This window comes from Pelmatolapia mariae, linkage group LG8 (genome assembly GCF_036321145.2).
Source record: "Pelmatolapia mariae isolate MD_Pm_ZW linkage group LG8, Pm_UMD_F_2, whole genome shotgun sequence".
NCBI lineage: Eukaryota > Metazoa > Chordata > Actinopteri > Cichliformes > Cichlidae > Pelmatolapia > Pelmatolapia mariae.
Genome location: NC_086234.1, coordinates 11,787,512 through 11,811,896, shown reverse-complemented (window position 1 = coordinate 11,811,896; position 24,385 = coordinate 11,787,512). Strand labels below are relative to the sequence as shown.

General features: G+C 37.2%; 1 protein-coding gene and 1 pseudogene across 1 annotated transcript; both read left to right on the top strand.

The window, feature by feature from the left end:
• Positions 1-864: 864 nt before the first annotated feature.
• On the top strand, positions 865-9,685 carry LOC134633494 (disintegrin and metalloproteinase domain-containing protein 9-like; annotated as a pseudogene).
• A 2,721-nt stretch (positions 9,686-12,406) lies between these two features.
• Positions 12,407-21,506, top strand: adam9b (ADAM metallopeptidase domain 9b). The gene is made up of 22 exons (XM_063482236.1): positions 12,407-12,476; positions 12,765-12,871; positions 12,959-13,035; positions 13,128-13,206; positions 13,288-13,364; positions 13,583-13,775; positions 13,867-13,929; positions 14,230-14,301; positions 14,397-14,566; positions 14,696-14,786; positions 15,316-15,446; positions 16,494-16,665; positions 17,593-17,682; positions 17,793-17,988; positions 18,122-18,233; positions 19,025-19,205; positions 19,360-19,446; positions 19,536-19,641; positions 19,986-20,106; positions 20,194-20,293; positions 21,214-21,251; positions 21,383-21,506. Exons 1-22 carry the CDS (start codon positions 12,407-12,409, stop codon positions 21,504-21,506), a joined length of 2,457 nt encoding a protein of 818 aa, XP_063338306.1.
• Positions 21,507-24,385: the final 2,879 nt, after the last annotated feature.

Here is a 24,385-nt window from a genome sequence, read left to right as displayed (position 1 = left end):
CCGTGAGAGTGACGTAAGATGTCTACGAGAAAAACGCGATAACTCAAACGTACATCACTTGAAAGCGCCCTTCGAAGGCCGGAAGTCTAACCTGCTCTTGTTGCATCACACCCATCACACGATACTACAGACGTGGTTTACAGCATTGTTTTATAGAAACAGAGAAAATCTTTATTTTTATCATGTTACGTAAGTGTTTCACATATTTGAGGCGTATTTGAGAGCTCATTCCATTCAACAGCTCTACACACGCTTGTCATAAAAGTCCACGCACATAATTAAAATTAAATAAGTGCACCAATGCATACCTGTAGTATGACAAATATTTTAAATTGCTGTTATTTTCCGCCTAAATTTATCATACCTTTCCCGTCAAAGGTTCCTTACTACAAGGAAGCAAAAAACAGGTAGACCTACTTTGGTTTGCCTTGAATTAGGCATAAAAGACACTCAGTAGACTCAACAGGCACGAGACCTGGATACTTTAAGGATCAGCATGGTCAGATCATACACTCTGATCACTATTTTCTTGCACTTTCATGTTTCTGGGATTGACACCAGAGGTGAGACACATTTGAGATGGGCTAAATGTTGTGTTGTTTGTCTGCTGACCTTTCTCTTTTGTACACTCATAACGACGATTGCTGCATATTGTTGTTCATTTGTATTTTCATTATTACTCCGACCAAGAGCTTTGTTTGCTCAATAGTGTATACTTAATTCTTTCTCATTTAAAAGGATTGGATCGCAGAAATCTGAATGTGTTTTGGGTGTTGGCATTTAAAAGACCTTGTACTGATAAGTGATAATGAGATTATAAGTGAGTACTTCTCAGTATTTATAGTATCTTACTGAATTTACCTTCCAGATGTTTTCCATGGGCTTTCCAAGTATTCCATTGTAAATCCTCAGGTGATTCACAGATGGTCTAGGAGCATTAACAGTCCACCACATTCAAAAGAGGTGGGTACCTGATACCTGACCAAATCATCTTTTCAGCAGATGGTCTAATATGGAACATTTAACATTTTTTGTATACATTTAGAAATATGGAGATGAGACCTTGTCATATGCAGTCACTATACACAATAAAAAGCACATCCTTCATCTGAAAAAGAACAGGTATGTGCAGAATTAGGCCACACAGATTTTAATGTAAGTTCTTTTTTGTGCATTAGAAGAATTTTTTTTTCTCTTCCATTCAGAGACTTCTTACACTCAAATTTTGTTCAGTATTTGCGTGATGCCACCGGTAACTACGACACATCATATCCAGCAAATCAAGTAAGTTTAAGCTCAAACTCATTTGGAAGGCTGGATCTGAAAACTAGTTCTAAAACCTGTTTTTTTCTTTGCATTTCCCAGGAGCATTGCTATTACCACGGAGAAGTGGAAGGATATAAGAATTCACTTGTAGCAGTTAGCACTTGCTCTGGTCTCAGGTATAAACAACTCTATTTCATCTGGAGTCAGGCTAGTTTCGTACTCCTTCTCCTAATAACTGGAAGTGGCTTTCTAGTTCCTCCTTCAATGTTAGGATCCCTGCGTTTTGGTCCCAGTTTTTTTGCATTTTTTGTAGTTTTCCCATTTCCTGTTTTTATTTATTTATTAACAATCCATAGTTTTGTTTCTTATCTAGTTCTGTTCTGTTTTGCTTATATTGTATCCCTGTCTGTCCCTACAGTTGTGCCCCATGTCTTCCGTTCTAGTCTCGGCTTTTTTCCCCACTTTCTGTCCAGCCTCTGTGTCCTGTCTTCAGAGTGTTTGTGCTCTCATTGTTTGTTCACATTTTCCCTATGTTACTGTAAATTGGAATGTCTGTGGTTTAGTTCCTGTTTTATTTTGACAGTCCCTCACGTTGCATGTTTTATGTTCTGCTTTGCTTCCTGATATGTGCTGGCCATTCAATGTACAGCAGCCCTGCTGAGATAATACATAGGCTACATACCATTGGATATGTAATAATGTATCAATTAAAATATATATATAGAATCACCTCAGATCCAATTCACACAAAAACGTAATTCCCATGTCTTTTCAAACGCTCAAATCACCTTACGATGTATTCATATCATGACTCATTTATCTTTAGTCACGTGATATTCTGAAGAACATTACAGGCCTTGACAGAGACGTCATTTGAACACGCCCCCTTTTCTAGACATAGGCTTCTGGGTTTCAGTGACAGATGTAACATCACTAGTCTAGGTTATTGAAGTGTTGTATTTTTTCTTTGAGCACTGACAATAAATGGTGTTCTGAGTTCAGTCTTGTTTCTGTGTGCACAATTTCGTCCGCACATTGATACATGACGCTCAAGTGATAAATGAAACAAGCCGTGGGTTTTTGTTAACATTTGTGTAGTTTTCTCCAACGTGATGCATAACACAGTCGTTCATATTCACAATTGTTCTGCATACGTTTTTTAACATTTTATTTTATTATGACCAGTTGATCTTCTCATTAAGATGCTAATGTATTTTAGGAAGTATGTTATGTTTATTGTGTTTTTTTGGTCAAACGTTTTGTTGATCTCTGTCTTTCCATTATAAGATAACTTCTGCCTTTGCACTGAATTCAAGCATTTGCTAACTGATTCTGCTTTGTTCGTCTTTTCTGTAGGGGTGTGATCTTCTTTGGAAATGAGACTTTTGGGCTGGAGCCTGTGCCACACTCCACCACCAGTGAACATATTCTGTACCTGTTGGAGGATGTTCAGACTGAGCCCGTCACCTGTGGAGTCGTTACTGAGGCTACTTCAGTGCCGAGCCACGAACCCTTTGAGCCTGGCCAATCCCTGACTTCTCTGCTGCGGGTTAGGATGCTCATTTCTTAATTAAATATATATTTACAGAGGGAATAGTTTTTAAAGTGTAACTCATTGTTAATTTTTGCTTTAACAGAGAAAACGCAGTTTACCACAAACCAGTTATGTGGAACTGGTGCTGGTAGTGGATAATCTCAGGTTGAGTGTGTTTCCAGTGTATTACCCTGAATCCACCAATGTGTAAATAATGATTTGGCCCAACAGGTTTGCTTTCATAGACTAGCTAAAGTACAAGAGCATAATAGTTTTCAGCTTTTTCCCCCCAGAAATGAACATTTCTACTGTAAAATATAGAGCTGAAACCTTTGAGTAGCCTGTCAATAGTAACATCATTACTAATTAATCATATCAGTGATGTGTTAATTGTGTATACAGTATACTTTTGAGAAAAACAATGCAACAGCAGTGAGAGAGGAGATGGTGCAAATGGCTAATCTACCGGACGGGGTGAGATTTTAAGTTGTTTGTAAAAGAAAATGTGCTGAATTAAACTAGATTCTGTACTAAAACACTGGTATGTTTTATTTTCCTCTTTGTTGTGGTACTACAAGCAGCTGAACATCCGAGTTGTCCTGGTGGGCCTGGAGATTTTTAAGGATAGTAATCCTTTTAGTGTGGACGGCAGTGCAGGAGATGTGTTGGGAAATTTTTTAAGTGGAGGAAGACTTTTCTGATACCCAAAATCAGGCATGACATTGGACAACTCATTGTGTAAGTAACGTGTGGTCTTTATCCTTTGGTTTATTTATTTATTCTGAGCAAGATGATGTATCAATACTGCTTAATATCAGAATCTCAACTACTCTCTGACACATTTATCCCTTTTTCCATATTTGTCAGTGGTCGGTCTGGGACATATCCAGGAGGTGTATTAGGTATGGCCTAATACACCTACCTATTAGGTATGGCCCCAACAGTGTCACAATCCAGAGGTGGAAGGAATCTAGTTTCTCCATAAACTGACCACAACCTGATGCTCCCTGCAAGATTTCAGACAGAGGAGGGAAAAGAATTATTAGAAGATTTGTCCAGGAGCAATGGCGCACTTGTGGAGAGCTACAGAAGGACCTGAAATTAGCTGATACAATTTTTTTCAAAGATAACAGTAAGTAATGCATTTAACCACCATGGTCTTTATGCATGTTTACTACACAAGACTCCATTGCTGAAGAAAAAGCATATTGAAGTGAAGTGTTGAAGTTTAAAGTTCAAATTGAACTCTTTGGATGACATAATGAACACCATGTTTGGATGTCAAAAGGCACTGCATTTCAGTCCAAAAGCACCATAGCAACAGTCAAGTTTGAAGGTGGAAGCATTATGGTTTGCTTTTCAGCATACGGCATGGGTATGCTTCATATAATTAAAGGAAGGATGAAAAAATGTCCAGAAACATTCTTGAATAAAAATCGGCTGCCAATCTACCAGGATGATGACGACAAAATGAGGCTGGATGTTTCAGCAAGATAATGATCCAAAATAGTCAGCTAAGGAAAGTCAACTGGTTTCAGAGAAAGAAAACAAAGGTGCTAGAATGGCCCAGCCAGTCACCTGACCTGAATCCAGTTTATGAAAAGAACTAAAGGTCAGAGTTCATGGAAGGTGCACACAGAAAAGCCCTGTGGATCTGAAGACTGTTTGTGTGGAAGAATGGGCCAAAATCACACCTGAGCAATGCATGTGACTAGTTTCCCCATACAGGAGGTGTCTTCAAGCTGTCATCACCAACAAAGGCTTTTGTACAAAGTATTACATTTCAGTAAGCATGTTAAATACTTTTTCCCCTGTGTCATTTCTCATTATTACACGTAATTTATGGACAACTACCGTTTGATTTCTTTGCATGTCTGGACTTTATGAGTTGTTACTGACATCTTTTGAGAATTTCCTGTCAATAGCACCTTTAGAAATATATTTATTTGGTGATGTGTTAGACACTTATTTTACCCACTGTATAGGGATTTCTAAATATACAATATGTTAACTTGTTTTACAGTTTCTTAAAATAATTTGTTAATTTAGAAAACAATAGTGAATTCAAATGGGATGTATTCCAGTCATGATCTTCCTTTCTGTCCTCTGGATAAGTGTAATTAGATGTACAGATGTATTATTTATTAGGCTGACGTATTTTGTTTTCTAAGTAATTATAAAAATGGATTCCATCTTTGAAAGATCCTTTCATGCTCCGTTTATTCTGACTATGCATGAATAAAGATTAATCACATTACTGATTTAAATTTATATTTCCAATTCAAGAGCACACATTTTGGCATAAATGTTATTAAAATGTCACAATTTAAATATACTGGGGTTGTTTTTACAGTTCAGCGACAACAATTTGGCTTTTGTCTCCACTGCGGTGGCCCATGAGATGGGCCATAACCTGGGCATGAATCACGACACTGCGAGCTGCCCCTGTAATAGAACAAGCTGCATCATGTCAGGAAGTGCTAGGTAAGACATTTTCCACAAATAAAAAAGTGTGATTTATTATGTTTTCTACAGGCTTAATTTTTCAGCATTTATTATCCCTTCAAGTGGAATCATGTGAATTATTCAAAAAGGTGTTTGGGGGGGGGGGGGGGGGGGGGGGGTGTTTAATATGAGGCATGTCCAATTGGATATTTCTATTAATGGATTATCCCATTACTTTGTAGTGGTGCCACCAGTTTTAGCCAGTGCAGTGAAGCAAATTTTGAAGCACTGATTTCAAGAGGAGGAGGCGTGTGTCTAACAAATCAGCCCACTGCATCATATGTGACTGAATGTGGCAATGGCCTACTGGAGAATGGGGAGCAGTGTGACTGTGGCAAACCAGAGGTACTACTGTAAGATACGGTCACACACACTGGAAAAAATACCTAATGTTATCATGTGTAGGTTTTTTGGTGCAGTGCAAAATCTAAAATGTGCCGCATTTTATTAACTAGAGTGCACATAAACATGTGCGTCATGAAATATCTTTTTGTCTGTGTAATTGAGAATAACTATTTCCATCTATTATATACAGGAATGCAAGAATAAGTGCTGTGATGCTGCCACATGTAACTTTACTCGCGGGTCCATGTGTGCTCACGGAGCATGTTGTGACAACTGTCAGGTCTGAAATGCACTGAAAATAGCTTCTGCATTACAATTTTTCATTTCTTGTGCATTCCAAAAACATAAAAGTAGGTGTGATTTGAGTTTTGGGTTTTTTTCTTTTTTTTAAGATCATGGCTGCGGGAACACCATGCAGAAAGTCTGCCAACACTTGTGATCTTCCTGAATATTGTGATGGCACAAATGAATTTTGTCCAAATGACTTCTATCATTTTCTACCTGCCCTGTGAAAACAATACTGCGTACTGCTATGAAGGACGCTGTCAGACATATGATCATCAGTGCAGACATCTGTTTGCACCAGGTACATCTAATAATAATTCATTACTTTCTTATGCTTTTAGTATTCAGTAATGTGGTTATGATAACTATGTAAGATAAGAATTCTCAGACTTTTCTTGTTTTTGTTTTTTTATATATATTTCTCACTAATGATGTAATTCATTGTTAATAAATGATCTAATAAATTTACAAATTTTAGATAACATGTGTAACTCTGTTGGAAAAATACTGCAGTAGTCATGCTGAACATTGACTTTGTTTTATAAAGTCGGTCAAATCTGAGAAGAATTCTCACCTTAATCCCATCCCCTCAGACTTTGCTCTTTTTTGTACAATTAGGTATGTCTAGATGTGCATGTGAGCATGAGCTATTGTCCGCCTCAATGGGTTAGCCCTGTGATAGACTGGCACCTTGTCTAGGTGTACAGTGCCAACTAATTACAGCTGGGTTAGACTGTAGCTCAGTTGGATGGACCGACTTTATTAATTTATTTATATTGGACAAAAGCATAGACTCAAGTTCACTGTTCATAAATATAACAGGATTACTTTTAGATACATTTGAAACTCCTGAATCATTTATTGTGAACCCACATCAGCGCTTGCTGAAACTTTTTGTGGCAAGATTAAGCTTTTCAAATAAGCTATACTTTCCGTCCAAGTGAGATGATGTGAGAACTTTCGATAAAAGTGCAATTACAAAGATCCTTTGATTAGATTAAAAAAATGATGGCATTTTTGGCATACCATTTAAAGATTTGTTGATTGTTTCTTTCACTTCCTGATGCAGAAATGCCATGTGTGGAAAGGTGCAGTGCACCAACGTGGATGTGAATAACCCACCTCCTGGTGCCACAGTCAGTATCAAAATAGTTAATGGGAAGACTTGTGTTAATGCAGACTTCAAACTTGGCACCGATGTGGTAGATCCAGCCTATGTTAACCCTGGCAGCCCTTGTGGTAAAGGAAAGGTGAGCAGACTCTCGTTGCTAATGACAACAGAAAGAAATGTGACAAGTAACGCAAATGTGATTTCACTTTTTTCTATGACAATAGCGTCTCTATAAGAAGGAAAATCTTCTTTTTTTTTTTTTTTTTTGTCTGTCCCATTTGGTTCTTTAGCCGTCAGAATTGTTGTCTGAAGACCAACAAGGATACCAAATGGATTTATTTTGCCAAATGGATCATCATGGCATTGCCGTATTGGTCCATTTGATCAACCTTTGTTGTTATTATTTATTTTATTTTCAGTTGTTACAGACGGGACAGACATGACTGGGGGATAGGAAAGAGAGGAAGGAAAAGAAAAACAGAAGGGAAGAGGGACAGTGAGAAAGGGCACTTACAAAGACAAAGAGAAAAAGAAAAAAAAATCTCCTGGATCACCTGTTGAGAGAAAAAGAAGAGAAAACAAGCAAAAAAAAAACGAAGCAACATACTAAACACAACACCATCCCGTTAATCTAGCTAAGTGTGAACAGCAGTAAATACTAAATATTGAATGTTGTTGTGGAGCACACAGGACAGACAGCGCACAATGTGCTTTGAAGTAGCAGCTAAGAAAGGTGTAGTTTATGTCTACGAACAGTGAACACCCGTGTGCACACCTGTGTGGATCAGCGCGCTTGTATACAAAAGGTTTCTCCATGTAACGGTCTGCTAGAGGGTGTGGGGGGCCATAGCCCCGTCCCCCAGGGCATGAAGCAGGCATGGAGGAGATCCAGGCTCCAGACATCCAGAGGCCCCAGAGTGCGAGAGCCCAAGGTGGACCACCGGAGGGGCATCCGTGCCACCCTCCTGGGAAGGGCTGAGGAGATCCCCAGACGAGGGGTCACCCAGTAGCCACGGAGCAGAAGCCAGAGGGGGCTGCACTGGCGTGCCTGCCGGCTCTGCCGGCAGCCAGCTGTGCCAGAGTGAACCGAGCCGCAGACCCCGAGGCCGGAGGCCCGGGGGGTCCCCTTTGCCCCGGAAGAGGCCTGACCGAGCGACAGGCACCAGGCCCCGCCAAGTAGCCACCGGGAGTGAGCTGGTGCATACCTGAGTGCCCAGCCCCGGACACCAAGAACCACCAATGCACCAACCCCTGAGGGCATCAGTCACTGGCAGGGAGTGTGGTGAGGGGAGATAGACCTCCACACTTTGGAGGGCCTGGGTGTTCCCAGAGAGGTGGAGTCTAAGACCCGACCTGACATATAGACACAGACAAACAGGCACACACAGACACAAACATGCATTCCCACCCTCATGCACACATATACAAACACTCAGCACTCACCCAACGTAGTAATAGACATACATGGACATGTACACACAATCACACTCCCCAAACATACTCTATACCCCGGGTCCAGGTACCCTCACCCCCAGAGGGGGAAACGGCACCCAGACCCAAGAGATGTGACCCTTTCCCCCGTGGTGGAGGCAAGCAGACCGCCCCAGGCTCCGCGGCAGCAGGGAGGCCCATCGGAAAATGGAGAAGGAAAATCTTCTAATGACTCATTTTAACTGCAGCAGTAAGTAAATTTTTTTTTTCAGGCCTGTCTGGACTTTCAGTGTGTGGATGCCTCAGCTCTCCTGCCCAACCTGGACTGTGATGCAAATACCACCTGCAATAGCCAAGGGGTAAAACTGCATTTTCTTTCTTCATACAGACACTAGACACTTAGGACACGCCAGACTTTCTCTTTTTAATGTTTATTTCAGGTATGTAATGATCAAGGGCACTGCCACTGTGAAGATAGCTGGGCCCCACCTAATTGTGACAAGTCAGGGCACGGTGGCAGCATAGACAGCGGTCCTGCTGTCTATGCTGAGTTGATGATCATCAACTCAGCATTGATGATCATCAATGCTGAGTTGGGCTAACAAAGTCCTTTGAATTCATCATTAGATACACAGGATTTCAAATTACTGTTGAATAAATTGTTCTGTCCTCCACTGACATGGTTGTGGTAACTTATTCTGATATAGGTAATTTGGGGAAACTGTTTTGTGTAAATTTCCCAGTTTAACTATATGCGTGTTGGATCAGAAATAACATAATTATCAAGTTATGATGTGTGATCATCCATGTTCTATCTAACAGTTGATGCCTGCACAGATAAAAAGCTAAAACTTTATCTGGTTTAAATTTGGTCACAGCCAGTGAACTCTTTGTGCACCTCTGGATGGCCTCTCGCACTGATACTATTTCTTGTTACTATTTATTAAAAGTCACTGATTTTTGGTAATCTGATTTAAAAACATGACAAAACAAAAAGTTATTGATATGCGTTGCTAATGCATTAAATATTTAAGACTTTATCTACCACAGACTGCTCTTTCAGGAACAGCCTCCTGGTCTTCTTCCTCTTGGTGGTTCATCCTCTGGTCTTTCTCATTCTGGTGTCGCTCTACATTTTGAGACACACTGTAAATATCTTAACCATCTCGACAGAGAAAGGAAACACTGCCTTTTTTGTTGTTATTTAAGGAAGAAATTATGCTTTTGCTTAAAATGTAATCAGTGCAGGGGCAAGGGAAGTTGACTAACTTAAAAGTAAACTCATATTTTTAATGTATCTTTAAATAATATCTTTATGTTCACTGATTTCACATCTACCTCAAAGGGAGATACACAAGCTAATCTGCCTAACTGGTTTCACTTGAATTAAATGTCAGTGTTTGGTATGGAGAACTGGAATGTTGGAATGCAGAAAAACTATCAGTTCCGGTGTGGGGCCCTAATCTTCTTAAATGGTTTTAAATTGCAATGTGAAGGTATAGAGTTTATGTGATCAGTGAACATTTTAAAAATATATATATTTATTATTTTAAAATGTAGCCAGTAGCCCTTTTTACTACACAAGCCGTTATTGCGTGTCAATATTGTTGTGCTGCTGCTCTTGTGTACTCTATGCTTTTGTGTCTCTATGCTCTGTTCACTTTCACTTCATCCCATTATGGTTAGTACTAAGTGTACATTCATGTTCTCCTTTGTATTTTTTTCATTAATACTTGTTTAGGAAAGCCATGTATGAGCCAAAGGTTCACTTTGGAAAGAATAGATGGGAAGGGATGTGTGGTTCAGTTTTGTCATGAACCCGTCAGCAGGGGTCACTATTTTTAAAAGCTTTTGTAGACAAATAACACAGGTCAGTGGACTGAGATCAATGATAGAAACAGTTAATAGCTCTGACACAAACAAATTGAACAATTACTTTAATTTTTCTCAATACTTTGAAACATTGACTTCTAATTACTTATCCGTCATTTAGCATCATAGTGTCAGCCATTTTATTTGCTGAAATCCAAATAAACCTCCCTTCTTCTGAAGTTGAGAATAGAGTTTATCAGGTCAGCTTTTTGAACTTGAAATTCTTTGTAAGTAACTATTATTATTTCTGTCATTTTTGTAATGTATATTTTCATGCAGTTCACACAGGATCTTCTTTTGATTTGGCCATTGTAAATCTCAAGTCTGCTTTTGAAAGACATCTCTCAAGAAACATAAGTTTGCTTTTAATTCTGAGAAATAAAAGTGCATGACACCAAAAAGTATTCAGCCAGTGGTGCATAGTAAAACTTTTCATGGTGACGAAACTTGAATGCTTGGTTGTTATAAATAGGTGTAACTTTGGCTGGGTGTTGTCTGGAATGCAGACTCAAAGAAAACTGAAAAGGTACTTTATTAAGGTGAAGCCAAAGATCCAAAAGGCCATTATACAAACAGAATCCAGAAATTCAACCAGGGACAGCTCAAGTAGCCAAAAAAAGTAGTATAATGTAACAAAAATCTAAAGCAAGAAGTGGGCTTAAATACACACAAAGTGATCAATGGAAGTGGACATAGCAGGATAATGAGAAACACCTGATTCTAATCAAAGATAATGAGACAGGAAAAGCAAGTCTAAACACGATGCGGACAAGAGAAGAGAGGCTAACAAAATAAAACAGGAAATAACAAAACTGTGACACCAAACACAAGGATGGCCTTAACCATGGGGAAACAGAAGGGGAAAGCGAATAAACTGAAACTCCAGGAATAAAGTAATAATAATAATTCAAAGAACAGACAACAGTAAACAAAGCTCATGACCGCATGTTTTTTTTTGTTTGTTTGTTTGCGTTCCTTTTTCCCCCCCTTAAGACATCATGGCTGAGACCTACATAGTTTCTCTTTCACTATTTGTGAGATCAGTGCACTTGATTATGATGAGACAGTTGCTTCTAACACCTTGATTGTGTCATTTATAACAGGTGAAGATTTTCTCACTCAGCAATGTGTCTTATATAAAAACGTTAACAAACAATAAATAACTAAGCGGCATGTTATGAGTTTTTTTTCTGTATCTTTTTTTTTTTTTACAAGCCTCTATTGGAAGGAATGTATTTAATTACAGCTCATTTTAGCTGCACTTCTTGTCACACTGAACTTGGTAAGACTGGATTTGACCAGTGAAATGAGCCACCAAAAATAAAATATAAATGATTTAATAAAAATTATGAAGCTAAATTCTGGTTGTGTTAAAAATATATTTTAAAAAATTAAATCCATCAGCAGTTACATGCCTTCTAGTTTGTGAACGTGAATAATGTGCTTTACCATATGTATTTGTCTGCCTACTTGTTTGAAATTAGACTGTAAATGTCTTTTGTACACAGGTAGTTCTTGGGGAAAATAAATCTTGATCTCAGTGATACAACCTGTTTAAATAAAGAACGTAATGATAATTTCTGTCGTGTAGCCTATACTTAGGTTTGGTACCATAAACCATGTCATCACTAGACTAATATACTATAGTTGGTTTATCCATAAGCTCCTCGAATTTATGACTTCCAAATAGCCTCCGAGATCTTAATCCTGACGTAATATATACCGAAAATATCCGCTCAGCAAGCATTGTTAAAAAGATTGCAATCTTTATATTAACAACACAAACAAACGGAGGCGTCTCTAAGTAGAAAAGTTATTTGGGACAAAGTTGTAAGGTAGGACTGAAATATAACCTTTAACACTTAAAACAAAACTTCTCATATAAAAATCCTCTGACAAATCGCTTTGAATTGTCACTGCAACAAAGTCTGGTTTTCTAAGTCGCTCACCTGTCTATAGCCACACCCATCGTTAGCCACCTGACAAGGAGCAGGAAGCAAAGACACAAAGCAGGCACTCCGTGGACTTAACGGGGACGTAATCTACAGACTTCAAAAATGATCATCAAAAATCACATCCTAATAACTGTTTTCGTTTTTTCCTTTATTTCTGGGATCGATAACAAAGGTAAGACTCCTCTGAGCTTGGCTAAATGCGTAGGCTGTCGATGTTAAAGGACATACAACGAAAACTTGGAATTTTTCATTCTTAAAAAAAAGAGTCCAGAAAAAAAGCTGTGCGTGGTTAATCAGGACATATTTAGCTCCTGAAAGCACAGCAAAATAAGCTTAAATGTTGCTCTGGTCATTTTAATTTGGGTGTGTTCTTAAATGTCTCTTTTCCTGAGAACTCGCATTAGGTAATCATGGAGTGACTTCTCTATTTTTATAGTATCTTGTTGAATTTACATTCCAGATGCTTTCCAGGGGTTTACATCAAAGCTTTCCAAGTATTCCATTGTAAATCCTCAAGTGATTCATAGAGGGTCTAGGAGCATCAACAGACAACATCATTTAAAAGATGTGAGTACCTGATACCTGACTGAATTATCTTTTCAGCTGATGGTTTAATATGAACTTTTAAAAAAAAAATGCTCTTTACATATTAAGAAATATGGAGATGAGACAGTGTCATATGCAGTCAACATAAACAACCAAAAGCATGTCATTCATCTGAAAAAGAACAGGTATGTGAATTTGGTTGTAGTGAGATTATAAGCTTATATTAATGCTGCAGACAAAAAAATATATATATGTACATGTTTTCTTTTCTTTTCAGAGACTTCTTACACCCAAATTTTGTTCAATATTCACGTGACGCTGCCGGGAACTACAACACATCATATCCGAAACAACATGTACGTTGAAACACAGCTTAAGTTATAAGGTTGGTCTTGAGCATTAACTCTAAAATCTGTTTTCATTTTGTTGTTTTCCAGGTACATTGTTATTACCACGGGGAGGTGGAAGGCTATAAGGATTCAATGGTAGCGCTGAGCACGTGCTCTGGTCTCAGGTTTGACCATCCCTATTTAAAACAATTTAAATTATTTTCCAATTATTCTATTTATTGGGAAATTTTCTCAATAACTGCCAATGATTTACTTTAACCTTTTTGAGGAATAGTATCTAAGTTTCCTGAGCTCATAGTAACTGCTACAGGATTGCCATGCCAAGCCCCTGAATAGAATTAGAGCATTTGTCACTTAGAATGTCTGGAATGCTTTTCTGTAGGGGTGTGATCTTCTTTGAAAATAAGGCCTTTGGCCTGGAGCCTGTGCCACAGTCCACCACCAATGACCACCTTCTCTACCTTTTGGAGGACGTTCACACGGAGCCCGTCACCTGTGGAGTCATTACTGAGGCTACTTCAGCGCCGAGCCACGAACCCTTTGAGCCTGGCCAATCCCTGACTTCTCTGCTGCGGGTTAGATGCTCATTTGTTACTTCAACATATATTTGCAGTGTTAAAAGGTTATACAACATGAAAATCATTGGGGTTTTTGTTGCTTTAACAGAGAAAACGCAATTTACCACAGACCAGTTATGTGGAGTTGGTGCTGGTTGTGGATAATCTCAGGGTGAGTGTGTAAATATATATGTAGATAGATAGGTATATAGATATATATTTGTCTATGAGCTCACTGATATGGAAATAATGACTAGGCTGCACGGGATTTCCTTTTGTAAACTGGTGCAGTAAATGAACATATTACTCCTGGTGTCACCAGGCATATAATAGTTTTTAAAATTGCTTTTCCCACAAAATCTGGAGTGCTTATATTGTAAAATATAGTGCCAAAGCTTTTGAGCAGCATGTTAATATAAACGCCATTAAATACAAATTAATTTTACTGTTGTTACGTTAACTGTGTATACAGTATACTTTTGAGAAAAACAATGCGACAGCGGTGCGAGAGGAGATGGTGCAAATGGCTAATCTACTGGACGGGGTGAGATTTTAAGTTGTTTGTAAAAGAAAATGTGCTTAATTAAGCTAGATTCTGTACTAAAACACTGGTATGTTTTATTTTCCTCTTTGTTGTAGTACTACAAGCAGCTGAACATCCGAGTTGTCCTGGTGGGCCTGGAGATTTTTAAGGATAGTAATCCTTTTAGTGTGGACGGCAGTGCAGGAGATGTGTTGGGAAATTTTGTTCAGTGGAGGAAGACTTTTCTGATACCCAAAATCAGGCATGACATTGGACAACTCATTGTGTAAGTAACGTGTGGTCTTTGTCCTTTGGTTTATTTATTTATTCTGAGCAAGATGTTGTATCAATAATGCTTAATACCAGAATCTCAACTACTCTCTGACACATTTATCCCCTTTTCCATATTTGCCAGTGGTCAGTCTGGGACATATCCAGGAGGTGTATTAGGTATGGCCTTTGTGGGCACAGTCTGCTCTGCCTCAAGTTCTGGAGGAATCAATGTGGTTAGTTCATCTCTGTTAACTTCTAACACCAGCTGACACACAGAAACTGATACCAATCATACATTATTCATGAAAACTGCAGCTTATTCTCGCAGGCTTTGAATACATTCTACTCTAGTCAAACAGGTTATACCTGAATGCACTCCACCACCGTGACAAGGCATCTTTCTTTGTATTATTACATTTCCTGCATTTTTGTAAACTGCTTTTCTTATCAGTCAAACAACATAATGTATAACATGTATAGATTGCTATTACTATTGCTATTGCAGTTAAAAAAGTGATTAAATCGATAAATTGATTTCTAATATTAATAGAAATCTATCTATATACTATATAATGTTATATTTTTAGTAGATATTTTTGATATATGCTTTTAAGTTCATTTACATTTTTTTCTTCTGGCTATACACAAATAATGATTCATCATATCATTGATTTAAACTCTCATTTCAAATTCAGGAGCTGCAAATTGGGCATAAATGCTGTTAAAATGTCACCATTTAATGTCCTGTGTTTGTTTTTACAGTTCAGCAACAACAATTTGGCTTTTGTCTCCACTGTGGTGGCTCATGAGATGGGTCATAACCTGGGCATGAATCATGACAGTGCGAACTGCGCCTGTAATGGAACAAGCTGCATCATGTCAGGAGGTGCCAGGTAATGTTTCACTAATGTTCAAAAAATGTTTAATTTATTGTTTTTTCCATAGAAGTCTTTTTTTAACCTTCCTTACAATTCCAATTCTGAAAATTTGGGACGATATGTAAAATTTAAGGAAACAATGAATCCAATCACTAGTAAAGGTCATAAATCAAACATGCATACATCAAACATAGAAAACGTATCAAACGTTTGAACTGGGAGGTGTACAGTTTGTATTAGCGTATTTAGAATATGACAACACGACTCAAAAACGTTGGGATGGGGGCCACAAAAGGATGAAAAAGTGATACTAGAAAGAAACATTTTGCAACTAATGAGACAACAGGACAATAATATAATATGATATGGGTACAAAAAGAGAGACAGAATTTCTCAAAAGTAAAAATGGGCAGAGGTTCACCAGCCTTCAAAAAACTGCCCAGGAATTGTCAAGCAATTTCAGAATAATGTTCCTCAGTATAAAAAAAAGACTTTGTATACTTCATCGTCTACAATAAATGATATAATCAAAGATTATGACAATTTGGAGAAGTCTTTAAATTAATATTGCATTCCTGTGATCTTCAAGTCATTGCATGGGTCAGATACACTTCCAGAAATCACTGTCTGTGAACTGCAGTTTAAAGCTCTATTATGCAAAGAGGAAGCTGTATATGAACGTTATCTGGAAACGCTCATTTACAATGAACTGAACCAAAGTGGAAAAACTGTTCTGTGGTTGTACGAATCAAAATCAGAAATTCTTTTTCGGAAACATGGGCGCTGGACTAAAGAGGAGCGGGGCCATCTGACTTGTTAGCACTCAGTACAAAAGCCTACATCTCTGATGGCATGCGGGTGCGTTACTGCCTATGGAAATGGCAGCTTTAACATCTGGAATGGCACCATCTATGCTGAAAGATATATAAAGGTTTTAGATCAGTATAGATATTTAGAATTTGACAGCAGAAACCTTTCACTATAGTACAGTTTTTAAAAAAATCTATATGAGGCCTGTCCAACTGTATATTTCTATAAATGATTTATCCTGTTATTTTGCAGTGGTGCCACACATTTTAGCCAGTGCAGTGAAGCAGATTTTGAAGCACTGATTTTAAGAGGAGGAGGCCTGTGTCTGAGAAATCAGCCCGCTGCATCAAATGTGATTAGCAATCCTGAGTGTGGCAATGGCCTACTGGAACAAGGGGAGCAGTGTGATTGTGGCAAACCACAGGTAGAGTACTACTGTCAAATATAGTACTGTGCAGAAGTCTTGAACCAACCCTCATTTCTTTATATTTTGCTTCCAGGGAGCTGAACTTTCTTGTTGTAAATTGTTTGTTTATTTATTTATTTATTTATTGAGCAATAGTTTTTCAGACTTTCTAAGAGTTCATCTAAAGGTCATTTCTTTTACTATTATTTTATTATTATATTTTTTAAGCTACTTCACTTAAATTTTTTGAATATTCAGGAAATACCAAAAATAGCATAGTTTAGCAATCATAAATTGTATTTTTGCACCATCAAGGTGATTGCCAAAGAGCCATTAGCCAAAAACATGGCATGTTTGGTATGGTGTGCAAATTTTTTGAGGAAACTGGACAGATGGGGGGGGGGGGAAGGGAGACGTGACCAACCTGAAAATCTGTCTGCAGCAAAAAAAACCCCACTGTATTTCCATGTATGTTTGCAAGTTTCAATAAATCACTGCAATTATTTTCCAGTTTCCTTGCAAACTATAATGAAATAAGGGGTGGCTTAAGTCTTTTGCTCAGTACTGTAAACTCAAAGACCCTGGAAATAATACTTACTAACAAGCATTAACAATAGGTAATCATGTAAAGGTTTTTCTTACATGCCTTATAAATTTGAATTAATAGTACCGTCTGTTTAAATTGCAACAAATCTTAAGAGGGAATATTAGATATCATATCATATCAGGATGTCTAAATATGAAAACAGACGTTTACAAATTAAATACAATGTGCAAAGAATTGCAACCTTTTTTTGCAAATTAATTTCACTTATTGCGGCACAATTACCCAATTGCACTTCTGCTTCATGCCTCTGAGAGTGGAAATGCTCTGGCGGTGTTGAACTTTTGTATCTTTTGTTTAAATAATTAATAAATGTCTTTTCTTTCATCTGTTTCATACAGGAATGTACGAATAAGTGCTGCAATGCTGCCACATGTACATTTACCCGCGGATCTGCATGTGCTCACGGAGCATGTTGTGAAAACTGTCAGGTCTGAAATGTGTTGGATTTAGCTTTATTGTTGATTTTTGTGCTTTTTGCACCAAGAAAAACATTTGGAAATGTGGGTGAGTTAACTTTTTTCTCTCTTCTGTTTTTTAGCTGAAAGTTGCAGGAACGCCATGCAGAGATTCTGTCAATACCTGTGATCTTCCTGAATATTGTAATGGAAGAAATGAATCCTGTCCGAATGACTTTTATCTCATGGATGGTCTGCCCTGTCAAAACAATGCTGCGTACTGCTATGAAGGACGCTGTCAGACATATGATTATCAGTGCGGAGATCTGTTTGCACCAGGTACATCTAATAATAATTCATGACTTTTTTCATGCTTTTAGTTTTCAGTAATGTGGTTACGATCACTAGGCAAGATAAGACTTCTCAGACTTTTCTTGTTCTTTTTTCTGGATTATATTTCTCTTTTTGGCAGATAATGCAATAAAAGCAGCAGATATTTGTTTCCAAGATGCAAATATTCAGGGAGATCGGTTTGGTAACTGTGGACTCAACAGCAATGGAGCCTACATCAAATGTACTTTAGCGTAAGTACTGTCTAATGATGTAATTAATTCATCATCTCATGAATTTAAGGATTTTAGATAACATGTGTTGAAAAAGTACTGCGCTAGTCATGTTGAACATCGACTTTGTTTTAAATCTGAGAAGAATTCCCATCTTAATCCCATCCCCTCAGACTTTGCTCTATTTGTACAACGATGTATAGCTATATCTAATGATATCTAATGAAAACATGAAAATTTTTACTCTTATAATTTGGCACTTTCTAAGTCGTCTTATTTTCCATTTTTTGATCCCCTGTTGGAGTTCGCTTTTCAAAGATGTTTGGTTGAAACAAGCACCTTCATAACTATGTTTTGATACGTAATTCTAGCCATGATTTCTTATGGAACAACGTTATTTGTGAACAAACTTATTTCCTTTTACTTGTCAAATGTTAAGTGTGAGACTATATTTACTCATTGAACTAAAAACATGAGAAACCAGAAGTGTAGATTATACTTGTTTATAGAATAAAAGTGTGGTTCTTGGGTTTTAACTTCAACCTATTGCTGATAAGTATGATGTCATGAATCTCCTCTCTTATCATGAGCATGTGAAGCTTTGCTGGTACACTAAATTCAGCATGTATTCAATTAAGCATATGTGAATGTGTTTGAAAAAAAAGTAGCATTACTTTATCTGATGGCAGTAACTGAGTGATAAGATACAATTGTAGTATTTCAGTTAAAGATTAGATTTACCTTTTTTTTCATCCATTGTTTAAGTAATTTGCAACTGTGATTCATTTTCTTAATTTGACTTTGTTACACAGAAATGTGATGTGTGGAAAGGTGCAGTGCACCAACGTGAATGTAAATAACCCTCCTTCCGGTGCCACAGTCAGTATCAAAATAGTTGCTGGGAAGACTTGTGTTAATGCAGACTTCAACCTTGGCACCGATGTGCTCGACCCAGCCTATGTTAACCCTGGCAGCCCCTGTGCTACAGGAAAGGTGAGCAAACTATTTTAATGCCAAAGGAAAGAAATGTAACAACTAATGCAAATATGGTGTCACTTTTTCTACAAAAATACTGTCAACATCATAAGGAAAAACTGCTAATGACTCAATCTAACTGCAGCAGTAAGTAACATTACTTTTCTTTTAGACCTGTGTGAACTTTCAGTGTGTGAACGCCTCTGCTCTCCTGCCCAACTTGACCTGTGATGCAAAAACCACCTGTAATGGCCGAGGGGTAAAATTTCTTCTTTTTTTTGTCTTTCTTTACTCAGATTCCAGCCACTTAGGACATGCTGGATATTTACTCTTTAATGTTTATTTCAGGTTTGTAACAACCTAGGTCACTGCCACTGTGAAAATGGCTGGGGCCCACCCTACTGTGACAGGTCAGGGTGGGGTGGCAGCATAGACAGCGGTCCTGCTCAAATAGGTACGTCTGAATTCACTGGTTATGACTTATGACAAATAAGTCCCCTAATACCACATGTGTGGCAATATGACCGTCTGAATTCATCATTAGATACACAGTCATCTGTTATCCCTTCATTAGGGGAGACATTATTGCCGTAGCATTTGCTGTTGTATCATCTGTATGGGAAAATTTTCATTTTCACCAACTACATGCAGGGTATGTCTGCTGGATTAAAAACAATGTGATAGTTCACTATTAGTTTTCATCTTATAAAAAGCAGAACTTTTAGAAAGTTCCCTCCTGGTGCAATTAAATTTTCACTATTTCACTAATAAAGAACAAACGTCTCTTTTTTGCATAAGACTACTCCCTCAGAAACGGCCTGCTGATCTTCTTCCTCTTGGTGGTTCCTCTTCTGGTTCTTCTCATTTTGGTGCTCCTTTACGTCTTTAGGAGAGAGTCCTTAGAGCCTTGCATCAAAAGGTAAACCTCAACTTAAATTAAGTGTACATACTAATAGTTTTGTTTTTCATATGGTGTTGTACATTTTGATTTTTTTTTCTTTTTCAGGTTACGTAAGACTCAAACCAAAAACACAAATGCAGGCTCAAACAGCAATGCTCAAACGGGTGCCACAACCATACCTCCACCTGAGCGTCCCACCAACCGGGTAAATATATTTATCCTCTTATCTTCATAGTTATGGTAAAAAGAAAGTACACTCTCTGTCAATTCAAGGCTTTTACATCTCAGGGCATGTTACAAATGTCCTTAACAGGTTCTAAAATGATTTAAATACAACCTGATAGGCACAAGAACAAACTGTTTCATTCTCAAATGAACAGAAATTGTGAAAATGCAAAGCAGGAAAGACATCAGAAATGAACTTAAATGATCTGTCTATTAATCTGAAGAGATAGATTCTGAAAAGATTCACAAGTGGAACACATTCAAGACAACTGCTAGTCTTCCCAAATTCATCCCAAGGTCAGACTATGCAATGCTCAGAGAAATGGCAACAATTCCATGACGGCACAAACAGAAACACAAGGTTGGTCAAGGAAGCTGCTTCTCTTTAAAATGAAAACATGGCAGCACAGCCTAGCTGTGCAAAGTTGACCAAACTTTGCAAAGCAAATTTGTAACATTCTGAAAAAGAAAGGAGCCAAGTCAAAGAATGGTCCAGTCAAAGTCCAGACTTAAACCTGTGGCAGGACTTTAAGACAGTTGTGCATGCAAAGCTCAATTAACAGAAGCAACATTGTCCACAGTCACGTGAGACTTATAGAGAAAATGATTACATGAAGTTATTGCTGTTTAAGGTGGTTTTAGATGCTGTTGGATCACAGAGTGTAGTTCATTTTTCACACACTGTTTCTGCATTTTGGCTGACATCATGCAATATGTCATATCCTGATGCATAAAACCTTAAAACTTAAAGAGTGTGTACTTTCTTGTGTGAAGGACGTGAAGTGCAATGTTTGTTTATTTTCTAGTGAAAATGCAAATCCCTAAAGAGGAAAGGTAACTCGGTTACATGTTTAGTGTTTAGTGTCGCTCATTGTTGTGTTTGCCTTGTTCTTATTCTAGCCTGCATTTCCAGCAGCTGCCTCAACTCCAGTTTCTGGGTATGAACTGACTTACTTTTTTAATTAACTAAATTCATACTTCCCTCATAGATAAATGGAAACTGAAGCTGTCAGTACACAAACAAACATGTGTGATTGGTTTCTGACTCACTTTAAACATAATCTGTCAGTTTCAGGTACGGAGAAACGAACTACTGGGATGATGAAAACAGTCATGACCCCCCTCAACAACCACCTCCTGTACAGGGCCCTGGAGTACCCAGACCAATCCCACCAAAACAGCTACCAAGCTAATTGTGTTCATATCATTTAAATTATTTTCTGAAGTTATGAATTTACTACAGATCAACACTGTATGAAGAGACTATTTTAAAACACTGTGATAATTAAAGGTACTCTGTTTGTAAGATTGACTGTTATTATGTGGTGGTGGATGAGGCTGGTAAATGTTTACTGAAATGACTGTTTTATTAGGTCTTTGTTTCTATTTGGGGATACATGCAAATAAAATGTCAAAAAGAGTTTTATATTTTACATCATCATGCTTTTTAAAAAATAAATATTATTGATGTTTCTTGCAGTTAAATGCAATTGTTATAATGTGTGCAATGTAATAATGAAGGGTATCAAAAATGGACTTTGATTGTTTCATTGTAACTGAGTTGTTCAAAGTATCATGCAAATGGGTCTTCAGTGCAGTGTCATTGCTTTAATCCTTCTATTGTCAAAGTTTGCACATTTGTACATGTTTCTAAGTACAGAATAAATAACTTTAACGAAGGCTAACTTCATGGCATTTATTATCTGTGGCTTTTATTAGGCAATTAAATTATGTTATCATTAATGGGAGTTTCTGACAGTCGCCAAAACAAATGTTTACTGCAAAAAATTCTTGTGGCTTTTAAATTATTTCTGCACTAAGAATAGAAACAGAAACACTGTGTGTAGAATCATAGAGAGTCAAAATGGCAAAAAAAATAAAATGTAAAACTAAATAAAGCTTCAGCATCCAGCCCATTTTGGCCACTTAAGATATGTTGATAGAACTGCAATTTATTTATTTAGAAATTTCTGTTGCCCTCAATACTATGCCTCTTTCTTTACTCTCTTTTTTTTTAAATAAATAAAGGGTATATAAAAGTGGCTTTGCCAATAACAACTTCTTGAGCTTCTACCTTGTGACAGGAATGTGACTCAAAACTGACTCGAAATTATTTCATCACATCATAGATATTTTTGACATATTTTGAAAGATTATATATAGATAGATAGATAGAATATTATTTCAAACATGCAAATATAATTGAAATAACAAGAGAGAAAAAACAAAACTTAAAAATCATCAAGTTTTTATGTATATATCTATGTCTACATAATGTGTGTGCTTGAAAAGGAGTAGGATGAAGTTTACACTTTTCCTGTTCCTACCCCCTTATTTCAAATTTCATTGCTTACAAATCCATGTCCAGAATTCAACATTATTTGATCCATATATGTTTAACTATGTACAAGTCTAACACATTGAACATACACAAATAAAACCATTTTCAGCACATAAACCAAAACAACAACAAACTACATTTTTACATAAACTAATCACCCTGTGTTTAACACCTGCTTAATGTGTGAATTTTTGTATTGATTTACTTTTCTTGATTTCATCTGTACAGGTGTTCCACACACTAACTCCTCTGACTGTAATGCTGTGATATTTTACATTTGTCCTTACTACTGGCTTGCTGGTCATGAGTATTTGGTCTTATTTGGAACAAGTTCTGAATGTTGTGGGGCAAAGATTTATTTGCTGCTTTGTACATTGTTTGCGCAGTTCTGAGGTCAACCAAATCTTTAAATTTGAGAATATTTAATTTGATAAAAAGTGGATTTGATGGTTCTCTTGAAGTAGCTTTATTTATTATCCTTATTGCTCTTTATTGCAGAATGTATATTGGATGGGTGTGTGTTTTATACGTGTTTCCCCACACGTCCACACGTCTGTCATGTACGGCACTATGATAGAACAATACAGAGTATATAATGATGTTTGATTTATGAGATCCTTAACCTTGTAGAGAATTGCCAGAGACTTCGATATTTTGCCTTTGATATAAGTAATGTCTGGAATCCAGGATAGTTTGTGATGTATTATCACCCCAAGGAATTTTATTTCAGATACTCTGTCTAATTCAGTGTTATTTATTGTCAGTTTACTATTAATAGAATATGTGCGTTTCCCAAATATTATGAATTTTGTTTTACTCAGGTTCAATATTAATTTATTATGGTCAAACCAGGTCTTCAGATTATTTAATTCATTTTCTAGTTCATTCAGAAGTTGTTCCAAGTTACTTCCACAGCACAGTAAGTTTGTATCATCCGCAAACAATATTATTTTCAAAGATGTTGAAATTGCACATATCTCATTAATGTACAATATGAAAAGCAGCGGCCCCAAAAATGATCCTTGGGGAACCCCACACACAACGGGTTTCAATTCTGACTTTATGGCATTTATTTGGGTAAATTGTTTATGGTTTTTAAGGTAACTGTTAACCCATGATAATGCCACCCCTCTGACCCCATATGTACATAGTTTGTTAAGTAAAAGGTTGCGATCAACTGTATCAAATGCTTTCTTTAAATCTAAAAAAACTCCAACAGCATATTCTTTGTTTTCAATAGCAGTTGCTACTGTATCTATAAACTCCATTAAGGCATGCATTGTGGTCATTTTGGGTCTAAATCCATACTGTTGTTCATATAGTACATTGTTTTTTGTGATAAAGTCATATAATCTATTGTAAAATATTTTTTCCAGTATCTTAGAGAACTGCCGTAGTAGAGAGATGGGCCGATAGTTTGTTATCTCCAGCTTTATACATTGGAGCTAACTTTGCGATTTTCATCTTATCAGAAAATAATCTACTTTGTAATGACAGATTACAAATGTAGGTAAATGGTTTCACAATACATCCAATAATATCTTTAATTAAGTCCATATCAGTGCCATCACGGTCAGTTGATTTCTTGGAGTTAAAGGATGTAACTACATCCATAATTTCCTCTTCATCTACTCCCCTCATAAACATTGAGTTTGCTACATTAATAGTTTTAGGAGGGTGTCCAGATTTTACAATTTCTTTAGCCAAGCTAGGACCAACATCAAGAAAAAA